This window comes from Urtica dioica, chromosome 9, assembly GCF_054948205.1.
Source record: "Urtica dioica subsp. dioica isolate 48M chromosome 9, U.dioica_male_clone48M_v1_H2, whole genome shotgun sequence".
NCBI classification, from domain to species: Eukaryota; Viridiplantae; Streptophyta; class Magnoliopsida; order Rosales; family Urticaceae; genus Urtica; species Urtica dioica.
In genome coordinates, this window is record NC_142764.1 from 13,877,596 (window position 1) to 13,889,721 (window position 12,126).

The window sequence follows — 12,126 nt, forward strand, 5'->3', positions numbered from 1 at the left end:
GAATTAACAAACAAATAAGAACGAAGTTTTATGAAACCAAGGGCAATTTTGGAAGTATGAGAAATATGGGCTATTTCTCTAAATAAATAGATAATTGGGCCATAATTTAAAAGTCTCCTCTATTAGTAGGCTAGTTGTTTATAAATCTCATTATTTTATTATTATTTACAGGTTATTTGACTTTTTTGTACATTAAAATTAAAATATCGATACCAAAATTTTGGTTTTACTGATATATCGATTATCGACGGATATTTTATAACAATTTTAATACCTACTACCGATGATACCATTGATATATCGACAAAAATCATATAACAAATAGATATTATGTATATGTCATTTAATGATACATATTAAAATTATATTTTAAATAAATATATATATATATATATATCTAACATATCGATATATATATATATATAAATATACGTAATGAATGAGTATATAACATTTATTTTGATATATATATATATACATATATAAATATACGTAATGAATGATTATATAACATTTATTTGAATTTTGAACAACTTGATTTTAACTTGAAACAAAGGAATGCAAAAAATAAAATTAAAAAATAAAACATCTTTGATGTTATTTAGCTAACAAATAAGTTTACCTTATTGTGAAATTAAAAATGAGATTTGTAAACAATTAGCCTACTTATAGAGGGTACTTTTAAATTAGAGATTTATAAACAACTAGCCTACTTATAGAGGGGACTTTTAAATTATAGCTCAACTATCTATTTATTTAGGGAAATAGCCCATATTTTTCATACTTCCAAAATTGCCATTGGTTTCATAAAACTTCGTTCTTATTTGTTTGTTAATTCTAGATTTTTTCCAGTTATTCATCATCGGATTTGAATCATGGAATCGTTCGCCAAATCGGAGACATGTATTTTGTTTTTTCGAATGGTAAATAATATTTACTATCGAATGGCCCGACTGTAAATATTATTTACCATTAAAATTATCCTGCGATTTGCAACCAGAATATTCGACAACTCATTTGGAATAGTAGGATCATCGATTTCGTAGATGTTCTTCTATTGTTCTTATATTATCTGTTCGTTTAGGTTAGTCATTTAATCATTCTTAGTTTATGTTTGTCTAGTGTAGGTGTTTAGGTTCTTTAGTTTTTTACAACTTTGTTCTTATTTGGTTGTTAATTCCAAATTTTTTCCAGTTATTAATCATCAGATTTGAATCATGGAATCGTTCGTCAAATCGGAGACAAGTATTTTGTTTTTTCGAATGGTAAATAATATTTACTATCGGATGGTGTGATAGTAAATATTATTTACTATCGGATGGTCCGATAGTAAATATTATTTACTATCGGATGGCCCAATAGAAAATATTATTTACCATTCGAAAAAGCATATTTTATAGTTAATCTAACAGAGAATTGATCGAAGATGCGGGGGAGGGTTTCGATTATGGTGTTCTGTGGGTTAAATCTAATTGAAAATAATATATACTTACCATTTTTTCCAAGTCTGAGAACGGAGACGCTTCGTCGGCTTCGGAAGTGGCAAAATCGGAAAATTGGTGGCGGAAAATGAGGTCGGACGCAATATCGGAGGATTGAGGGATTCAAAATCGACAGAGAGTTCGGAGGCAATATCGGAGGATTGAAGGATTTGGAGTCGGATCCGAAAATTTTGGTGTGTATTTGATGATGGGTAAGATAGGAATATAATATTGTTTGGTAGTGGATTTGGCTAATTACCTAATTTAAGTAATAGTTGGGCTAGAATTTTAAAAGAGGTGGTCAATTTGGGCTAGATACCTAACCGGCCCTTTATATTATAGCTCAACTATCTATTTATTTGGGGAAATAGCCCATATTTCTCATACTTCCAAAATTGCCCTTGGTTTCATAAAACTTTGTTCTTATTTGTTTGTTAATTTCAAATTTTTTCTAGTTATTCATCATCGGATTTGAATCATGGAATCGTTCGCCAAATCGGAGATAGATATTTTGTTTTTTCGAATAGTAAATAATATTTACTATCGAATGGCCGGACTGTAAATATTATTTACCATTAAAATTATCATGCGATTTGCAACTAGGATATTCGACGACTCATTTGGAATAGATGTTTAGGATCGTTGATTTCGTAGATATTCTTCTATTGTTCTTATATTATCCGTTCGTCTAGGTTAGTCATTTAATCCTTCTTAGTTTCTATTTGTCTAGTGTAGGTGTTTAGGTTCTTTGGTTTCATAAAACTTTTCTTATTTGTTTGTTAATTTCAAATTTTTTCCAGTTATTCATCATCAGATTTGAATCATGGAATCGTTCGCCAAATCGGAGACAAGTATTTTGCTTTTTCGAATGGTAAATAATATTTACTATCGAATGGCCCGACTGTAAATATTATTTACCATTAAAGTTTCAGACTTACGGTTACGGTGTTCTATGAGTTAATCGAATTGAAAATATTATTCACCATATTTTATATTCAATCTAACAAAGAATTGATCGTAGATGCGGGCTAGGATTTCAATTATGGTGCTCTATGGGTTAATCAAATTGGAAATAATATTTACTTACCATTTTTTTCAAGTCTGAGAACGGAGACGTCTTCGTCGGTTTCGAAAGTGGCGAAATCAGAAAATTGATGGAGGAAAAAGGGGTCGGACGCAATATCAGAGAATTAAAGGATTCGAAATCGACGGAGAGTTCGGAGGCAATATCGCATGATTGAAAGATTCGGACTCGGATGCGAAAATTTTGGGTGCGACATGTCGCACCGAATATGACTGTCGCACACAATAGTTTTAGGGTATTATAAATACCCGAGCCTCATTCTTCATCGCCCGAGCACTCAAATTTCCCTCTGCATCTTTCCCTCTCTCTCTCTCTCTCCAACGCCTCCACTCAGCCTATCTCCGCCGACTTGCGTCCTCTCCGCCGTGAACCTCGCCGTCCTCCAAGGTACGCCTCTCTCTCTCTCTCACCCTCTCTCTCAATCTCACTATGTCTCTCTCCGATCAGGTCCGTCCCGCCGCCCGTGACCATCCCTCGGCTCAGCCCCGGTCCGCCCAAACAGCCCCGGCCCTACCGCCCAAACAGCCCTCGACCCTCCCCCGGCCCGCTGCCACCTAAACAGCCCCCGGTCCGCTGCCGCCCAAACAGCCTTCGGCCCTCTCGCCCAAACAGCCATCGGTCCTCTGTCGGCCCGCTGCCGCCCAAACAACCCCCAGCCCGTCCCCGAATTGCCGCAGCCCGTCCCTGACTTGCCGCAGCCCGTTCCCGACCTCGCCCCAGCTTGGTCACTCGCAGCCTCGCGTCGTACCTCGTTGCCTCGTCGTCGCCTCGGAAAAAGTTAGTTATTTGTAATTAGTAATATTTTTAGATTATCTCATGAAAATATAACTTTGATTAGATGTTAACATGTTTAGTTAATTAATTAATTAGTAACATGTTTAGTTAGATTAATTAGTAATATATATGAAAATAGTAACATGTTAGATTAGATGAAAATATAACTTGATTAGTTTGCTAAAAATTTGTAATATATAGTAATGGTCAAAAAATTTAATAATATATAACATGTTAGATTAGATGAATTAAGTTAAAAGTAACACATTAAATTAATTAGTAACATGTTTAGTGTAATTTAATGTAATTGTAATATGTTTTGTTTAATTTGATTGCAATTTGTTGAATTAGTAACATGTTAAATTTAATTTAAACTTATTGAAAATTTATTGCAACCGAGTTACGGAGGCTCGGCCATTTGGAAAATTTTCAACCATGTGTCGCAGCTGAGAGCAAATTTTTTTAAATATTGGGAACTTTAAAGATTCCTTACTTATATGTTTTGCATGCATTCTAGACCCCCGAATGAAATTTGGGGTCACCTGACATTTTTATAGCATTTAAAACGTCATACTGGACAATATTACGTTACACATTATCATGCTAGGGTCGTGAAAGAGTTTCACTCATTTTTCAGGTTTTACCAGAGACAAATTCCCACTCGTCCCAAGCTGAGTTCATTCCGACACTCATCAACAAGTAAAGGAAGTTCTGAGATATATCTCGTTTTACCCGAGGCAGAACTTCATCTCCACGATCGTCACCACATCCCCCGACCACTCAAGAGACGTCTGAACATGACGGGATCGCGTTATACACCTCTCAACAATTTGCTTCAATGAACCAAGACGACCTCAACTTGCTGCATGGTAGTTGCAATACGAAAACATGTTTCCGATCTTGTCCAAGATGGCCCGAGATGTACATTCGATCCCGGTTTCAACGATATCGTCCGAGTCCGTATTTAGTAGCTCGGGTCGCATCATCGACGATCAAAGACAAAGTTTGAAACCCGAAATGATCGTGGCACTAACCGTTTACAAAGATGAGTGTCAGCACGAACAACGTTCTCAATAAACATTTGTGAACATTGATCTTGTTGATAATTTTGATATAAAATTTCTAAACATGACTATTAATAAAATGTAGTCTTATTGTAATGTTTTACTCATAATCTTGTTGTAATTTTTTTTTACTTTTTTTTTAATAAAAAAAAGTTATAAATAAAGACGAAATTCATTTTACATATTAGTACCTTCTTTAAAATTTTAACATTTGAGTCTCTTTCATTTATCATTTAAATTTGATTTTTTAATTACTTAATGGAAATTAACGAAAATGCTAATTTCCATTAAGTTTAACGGAAATTCAACTTTCGTTAAACAATGAAAGATATCAAATTGCTTAACAAAAATATCATTTTTAATAATAAAAAAAAATGAAAAACACCTTATTAAAATGTGGTACTTTCACTTCTTTCCGGACCCCAACGCTTTATGTAGTCTTTGAAGATTTTTGTATAGATGAGCGTTGAATCTATTTTCATCTAAAACACGAGGTAACGAAGTACATAATGCAACGATCAACTCAATGAATAACAATTTCCACCAACCACTTCCCTATTAGGTTGGTGGAGTGTTTTTTTTTTTTTTTTCGCGTGGTTGGTGGCTTTGAAATGAGATAGCCACATACGCTTATCCAAAATTCTCAAGGCTTCCTAAATTCATTAAAGGTTAAAAAAAAAAAAAAAAAAATACACGTAATGCGTTTCACAAATTATACCAACTGCCAAGAAGCGGCTCGAGAGAACACCCAACTAACTCACAAGACAACTCTACCTAACCGATACACAAATAACATTCCTTACCTTTGCATATAGAAATCGACAAAGACCTTGAACTTCTCGGCTCTCAAATTACGCCCAATCCCGACCAATTGATCTTCTTCAGCGCCGCGCCGTTGCCGTCGAGAGTCTCTGGTCCAAGGTCAGCCATTATCTCTTCTTTCTGTCTCTCTTCTCTCTCTCTCTCTCTTTTTTTTTTTTTGGTATGGTTTGCGATTTTGCGACTTCGAAGCATCTTCTCCTTGCAATCTTAGGCAACTTCAAATCTCTTTCGATACATCTTTGCTTTGGCCGAACTTGTTCTTGAATATGTTTCTTCTTATTTACCTCGTTCGCAGACTTCACCTTGTCATTGTTTGCTTTTACAGCAAAAAGTTTTCGTTAATGTCTGTTTTCAAAGATGAATCGCAAAACTATCCTTTGCCTTTGTATATCAGGATAAACACGGCGGTGAGAGAGGGTGATCTATTAGACTCTTCTCTTGGTAGTGTGTGTATTTGTTTTGTGCTTGTACAGAAAACATTGTGCATCTCTATTTGTTTGGAATTTTTTTTTTGTATTTTTAAATTTAGGTGTCCATCTTTTTCTAGAATACGCATTATCACGTTAGTTCATCTTTTAATTGAAGTCTCTATGTTCATACGCAGGTCGAGTCACCCCGTGGAGCTTGTTTGGTAAATAATTCGGAGTAAGATCGTTGAGCGCTTTGCTCGGTCAAGGAAAACTATTGGCTAGTGATTTTGTAGGTCAAATGGAGGCAACATTGGCACAAACGTTGCCGTTTTCGACCTTTATTAACTCAGAGAGGATCGAGAGGAGACAGGGACTTTCGGTTCCCGTTTCTCGAACATCAAAGGGCCGGGGAAAGCTTCAGGCTCTTGTCTCGGCTCGTTCTCTTATTCGGAGCCCATCTAGTCGGCGTAGAAATGTGGCGTTGGAGGTTTCATGCTCATATAAGAACTTTCCAGGTGACTTGTAATGAACTTCTGCTTATTGTTATTTTGCTTACAACCCAATTCAAGTCCTTCGCTTCTAGTTGCCCAAGATACCGAAAAGGCTTTATCTTTCATTCTTTGTAGTCGATATAACTTATTTTTCTTCTTAAATTGAACAATGCAAGCTTTTTTCCAGTCTGTTGTCATGCTTGATATTGTAATTCTGGTGATTGTCTTAAGCTACTATAATCTAACCCGCTAGTTTTTTTCTTTCTTTCTCACACGAGCGCCAATCTTGTGTAGTCTCATCGAAAAAGATTTAGTTTTATTTCAAATCGAACAAAGTTAATTATGAAAGCACTCTCTGCTGGTAAATAATACCACATAGGGCATACTTTAGTAGTTTTATTTATTTTTCTTTAATCATTGTATTCTGTAATAGTTAGAGGTAAGGCCTATTGAGTTTGCCAAAGAAAATATCATTTTCAAATTTCGTTTTGTGCCAAAATAACCGTTCCACTTTAGTTACCGTGTGTGCAACTTCAAGAGATTTGAATTGTCTATCAGTGATTGTCACGTATTATATTTTATGCAATTACTAGTGCATCTGAGACTTGTTTTCACACAAAAAAAAAAAGGTGTCTTTGCGTAGTTTCATTTGGTAGTTGTTTGATCAGATATTTCTCTGGTAGGTTCAGTTGTAGAATCTGAAACCCAGCATGCATCGTCTGATGAGGATATACTTCTGAAGGTACCCTGTTGTCATTTTCTGATTTCTTGAGTAATCAGGCCTAATTTTATTAATCCTTTTGCCCCTTTTCTAAAAAAACTAGTTAAAACAAAATTTGATGTTGTTTTGTAAAATTGTCTCTTGAATAATAATTAAATGAACTGCCGTAAGACCAAAATAGTTAATGAGGTGTTTTTTTTTACATTTTAACGTACAGAAACTTAACAATCTTGCAGAAGAAAGCGGAAGCGGTTAAACCTTATTTAAGTGGGCGCTGCATATATCTTGTTGGTTTGTCTCTTTTATACTCTCTACCTAAAATTTTCACCGTTCACTTCCTTGCATAGAAGAAACTGTCATTTTTTTTTACGTGTAGGTATGATGGGTTCTGGAAAAACAACTGTGGGAAAAGTATTGTCACAAGCACTTGGATACTCCTTTAATGATTGGTTTGTATTGTTTTGTAACTGAGTGTTTCAATCACGATATACTTTGTTCTGAATTTTGCTTTGTCTTTGTGGATGATTCAGTGACAAATTGATAGAGCAGAAAGTTGATGGAACTTCTGTGACTGATATTTTTAGTCTCCATGGAGAGGACTTCTTCAGAGATTTGGAGGTTTGATTTAGACTTTTATGATTCATGCATTCCTTTATATTTTTATAAGTTCGACCAATTTTTTATAAGTTGACCCCTGAAGTATAAATTGTTGGCGGAGAGATGTTTTAGCGTTTATTTAACTACTTGCTTTTGAGCCACTAAGTGAGGGACATATATGGAATGGTGTTAACTACCCAAAAGTAATCGTGTTTCTCTTGTACTTTCTTTTTAGACAAAGGTACTTTGTGAGCACTCATCAACGCACAACCATATTATATCTACCGGTGGCGGGGCAGTTGTTCGGCCAATCAACTGGTAATGTACTGATCATTCTTTCGGTTGCATATCTCCTCGTTGCGGTTGGGTATGGATGTGGTTTTGATGAAACTTGATGTTAATGTTGGTTAATCAGGGAATATATGCATAAGGGCGTTAGCGTCTGGTTAGATGTTCCTTTAGAAACCTTGGCTAGAAGAATTGCTGAAGATGGAACTGGTTCTCGTCCCCTCTTGCCTTCTGATACACAAGACGTGTACACTGAGGTTGTCATTTTTTTTTTTTTTTGCGATTTTCGATTTAAATAGTATTTGACTAGAGTACTTGGAAATTGAGAGAGAATGTTCTCTCCTCACATGACAGTGACTTTAACGCGTTAACTTCTTCGCAGACGTTCACACGCCTCTCTAGTATTTTTGAAGTGAGGGGTAAACTGTATGCCAATGCCAGCGTGAGGGTTTCATTTAAAAGTACATTGAACTTTATTTATGTAATTATTTATTCATAAAGGTTGTCAATGCATGGAAACTATGTTAAATAATGTGACAGGCTCGGAGGGGCCAAATTAACTTAGTCACATGATAATGCTTTTCATCAAATATTGAAAGCCAGTGTTTGCATGTTACAGATATAGCAGTGGAGTTAGGTCAACCAGATATTGGTCGTCTCACCCCTAATGTTATTGCCGTTGAGGTGTCTCTCTCTCACTCTCTCTCTCTATCTCTATATATATATATATAGTAAAAGACTACATATGTTTTAGTTGGATGAGCTATCTGAATCTAATTAATCAAACGCTTTGGTTTGCCATTTTTGTAGGCGCTGGACCAAATTGCAGACTTTTTGAATGAAGGTCGCAATGAATTTTGAATCTTCTACTTTGGGCGTGCGTGGTATTTTTGTGTTCCTATTCAATTTGTTGTTCCAGTGATTAATGCGTTATGTATTTTGTATTTTGTATTTTTTATAACCAAAGAACGTCATTGAATGAGAAGTTGTGCTTCTCTAATTTAGAGTTTTGAGGAGATTGTAAATGTATATAGTCCAGAAAATATGTGTAATAAGTCAAACATCATTGTGTTCGACGATTGTTGGGTCATGTTTTAATACATTCTTTTTTCGAGCCATGGATCGCCGTTTCGAGTGCATTAATAGTCTACAACTCTGCTATTTCTTCACCTGTATGTTTAATTTTTTCACAGCTCTAGCAATATTATCTAATATTAAGGAGAAAGGCCAGCCCAAAAGTGACTATTTAAGGCCAAACACAAGCCCGTGACAATCTCCAAGTGCCTGGATTTTTTTTTTTTTTTTTTGACAATTAAATTAGTAGTTCAATAACCTGCTTTTAAAAAAAAAAAACAAAATAGCACAAGTTTTATTTTATTAAAAAAATAACTCATTATGTCGAAGTTAATTAAATTAATTATTACAATAAATACTTGTGTGTGTGTGTGTTTTTTTTTGTTTTTTTTTAATTTTTATTTTTATATATCCCTTTTATATATATAAGAAAAAGAAAACAAAGGAGTTACATTGAATTCTTTTTCAAAATGAGTACCACCATTAATTAAATAAACTTTGATATACTAAATTATATTTTAGGATACATAGATCAGTACGTTGCCTTATTAATGTTTATGAAAATTGATCAGTACGTTGCCTCATTAGGGTTAATGGAAAGTATATTATAAAATCGGTAATTTAGCGGTATTATTTCTGATTTTTTTCAATTTACGCAAGTTATAAATATCTTTCAATATTTATTAATAACCTCAATGTTTCTACTCAGATCTTGTAAGTAAAAAATTACTAATGAAAAATAGGTTTTATATAAATATTGATAACTATTATTTTATAGAATATCCGTCAATTTACCTGACTCGATATCTAGGTAAATTTTTATCACATGATCGGTAACAATATTTCATAACTACAAAATACCCGTCAATATATCAGTTGATAGTCAATAAAAGTATTGATTTGTGTTCTCTAACTATCCCGGGACCTTTACCAAAAACCCGAGGAACATATAATCATAAATCACCAGCGCTCAGATCCTTTCAGCAAACTGGAGGCTTAAAAAATAATCAAAATGACAAACACCACGATTAGGAGAGACAGATGACCATATCTCTTTCTACAAATAAACTCAATAGTGTTGACCAATTTCTGCAGAAGCAGCCAGCAAAAGAATGCATTTCAGAGGCGCTTAAGAACCGTGAGACAACATAACAAAGGGATTAGAGAGGACTGAAACATTTATTCATCCTAAATTTTTCTAAACAATTCGACAATATTACACGATGTATGAGAGCTTAAAATGTTAATTACAGAATTACGTTTTTATCATATGTACAGATTATGAAACGACTCCCTGTTTGGTAACCTTTACAAGTTTGAAAAATCATTTCCCCCGAGATGTAGGAGAACACGTTGCTCAGCATGGCTTCAATCTTACAAAACCAATCTTATTAGTGGAACAGGGATCTGGAACATCACTGTGCAATGAAAACAGGTTAGATTTCATTACCATATTCCAGTTTACGAACCAAAATATCTATTCATGAAACGCAAACATATCACAGACTTTAAAAAGATACCACACTCTATCCCAGATGACAATTAACGTTCATAATCGACAGCTTATGAGACATCACTGATGCATTTTGGTAATAACAAAGACAAGTCACCTCAAACCTAAGATCATATATCCCAAATAAAAAATGTCTTCGCTTTGGGCATAAAACAATCTCTCTACAACTTCTCTTAACAAAACAGTGTCCCACCCACTCCAACTGTCAACAAAACGAACCGATTTCAATCCATAAAAATACTCTCGACAAATCGATAATCCTACAAAACCAAGTCATTCATCTCATCTGCTCAAGTAGAAACAAAAACAAACTAAGCAGTTATATCTCTTCACATATAAAAAGTATTAAGGAATGCAACAAGTTAAACCTTAGGGTCACAAGGAAACTGCGACGCAGTGCACGATGGAGGAGGCATTGGGAGGCGAGAGAAGCTTAGCGGACCACAAAAGGTTCCCCAACAGACCCCCGTGAGCGGTGCGTTGGACCTGAATCTCCGCACACCAAATCCCGATCACCCCTTTCTCTCTCCCCTTCTCCTCCCACACCACCGCCAACCTCCCCCCCACGTCCGCCATCGTGGCCCCGCACAGAAACTTCGGCAGAACCCCTCCGACGACCTCCACCTCCTTCCAGGCCCCGCCACGGCCCACGTCGAACCCCCTGATCTTCCCCAGATAGTCGTAACAATAGATCACCCCGTCGATCGCGCAGGCCCGGCCCCTCCACCCATTGTCGAGCTCGCCGCCCACCTCGCCCCACTCTCCGGAGGCGGGCTCGAACACGACGCCGCCGCGGTCCGCCATCGCGTAAACCCGCCCCTCCACCACCGCGGTGGCGTGCATCCACCTCTTCCCTCGGGCCTGAGGGGTGCTCGGGATGGGATTCCATCGCCCCAGCTTCGGGTCGAGGGATTCGGCCCAGTGGGCGGTTTTTGCCCAGGAGGTGTCCCCGGCGCAGCCGCCGAGGACGTAGAGCTTCCCGGCGACGGCGGCGGCGGCGGCGAACTCCCTGCCGACGCGCATGGGGGGGCCGGGGCGCCAGGCGCGGGCGCGGCAGTCGAGGACCCAGACGTGGGAGGAGGGGACGTCGGCGACGGAGCCGCCGAGGGCGTAGATGAGGTGGCCGGAGACGGCGTAGGCGGCGCCGATGGAGGGGGCGGGGAGGGGCGGGAGCGGGGAGAGGTGAGGGGGGTGGAGGACGAACCAGGAGTTGGTGGGGGAGTCGCGGCGGCGGAGGGAGAGGTGGAGGAGGGGCTGGGCGGTGCCGAGGCGGGCTCGGGCGGCGAACAAGTCTGGGGAGGAGAGGAGGGCTCGGAGTGGCCTGGACACGGCGGAGAGGGAGGGATGGTGGATCATCGGGACTCGGGCAAGGCAGTTCACCGCTACATCGTCTGGGAGGGATGGGATCAGCGCCGGAGGAGTCGACGGGGAGTCTTCCGCTTCCGCATCAGACATGCTTCTTGCTCCTCTTTTTTGAGCGAGTTTTATTTATTTTTTTTATATGTTTATTTGACTTCAAAATGTGAGCTATGTTTTTCTTATGTGTTGTGTGTAAGTTGTGTGTGATCTTTTGTCGTGTACAAATTCACAATACTCGATCAGATAAGTGTGGATCGGTCTTTATAATTCTTTTTCGTTTTTTTTTTTTTTAGAAATAGTCCCCTGGACTAATTCATTGAAAGGCAATTCTAACAGAGGGGGAACAGACTCAGGCCACAAAACCAAGACATATTTGGCAAGCATGTGAGTGGCCATATTACAAGTTCTGAGAATGTAGAGAACAGAGAAAAAAAAAATGAAGAAGAAG

General features: G+C 37.6%; 2 protein-coding genes across 4 annotated transcripts; one reads left to right on the forward strand and one right to left on the reverse strand.

Moving 5' to 3' along the window:
- The first annotated feature begins 5,114 nt into the window (after window positions 1–5,114).
- LOC149385111 (shikimate kinase, chloroplastic-like) lies at window positions 5,115–8,846 on the forward strand. 3 transcript variants are annotated; one of them, XM_089627228.1, is made up of 11 exons: window positions 5,115–5,324; window positions 5,830–6,150; window positions 6,810–6,868; window positions 7,084–7,138; window positions 7,224–7,296; window positions 7,378–7,465; window positions 7,680–7,762; window positions 7,860–7,989; window positions 8,115–8,193; window positions 8,352–8,416; window positions 8,543–8,846. In XM_089627228.1, the coding sequence occupies exons 2-11, from the start codon at window positions 5,934–5,936 to the stop codon at window positions 8,591–8,593; spliced, it is 900 nt and encodes a 299-aa protein (XP_089483354.1). In that variant the 5' UTR covers window positions 5,115–5,324; window positions 5,830–5,933; the 3' UTR covers window positions 8,594–8,846. The 3 variants fall into 3 exon arrangements, 2 of the variants coding, with proteins under 2 accessions (XP_089483354.1, XP_089483355.1); XM_089627229.1 differs by having other exon boundaries at window positions 6,816–6,868; XR_016301466.1 differs by lacking the exon at window positions 8,115–8,193.
- A 964-nt stretch (window positions 8,847–9,810) lies between these two features.
- SKIP6 (SKP1 interacting partner 6) lies at window positions 9,811–11,874 on the reverse strand. The gene is made up of 2 exons (XM_089627188.1): window positions 10,688–11,874; window positions 9,811–10,224 (listed from the first exon to the last, which is right to left on the reverse strand). Exon 1 carries the CDS (start codon window positions 11,772–11,774, stop codon window positions 10,695–10,697), a length of 1,080 nt encoding a protein of 359 aa, XP_089483314.1. The 5' UTR covers window positions 11,775–11,874; the 3' UTR covers window positions 9,811–10,224; window positions 10,688–10,694.
- Window positions 11,875–12,126: the final 252 nt, after the last annotated feature.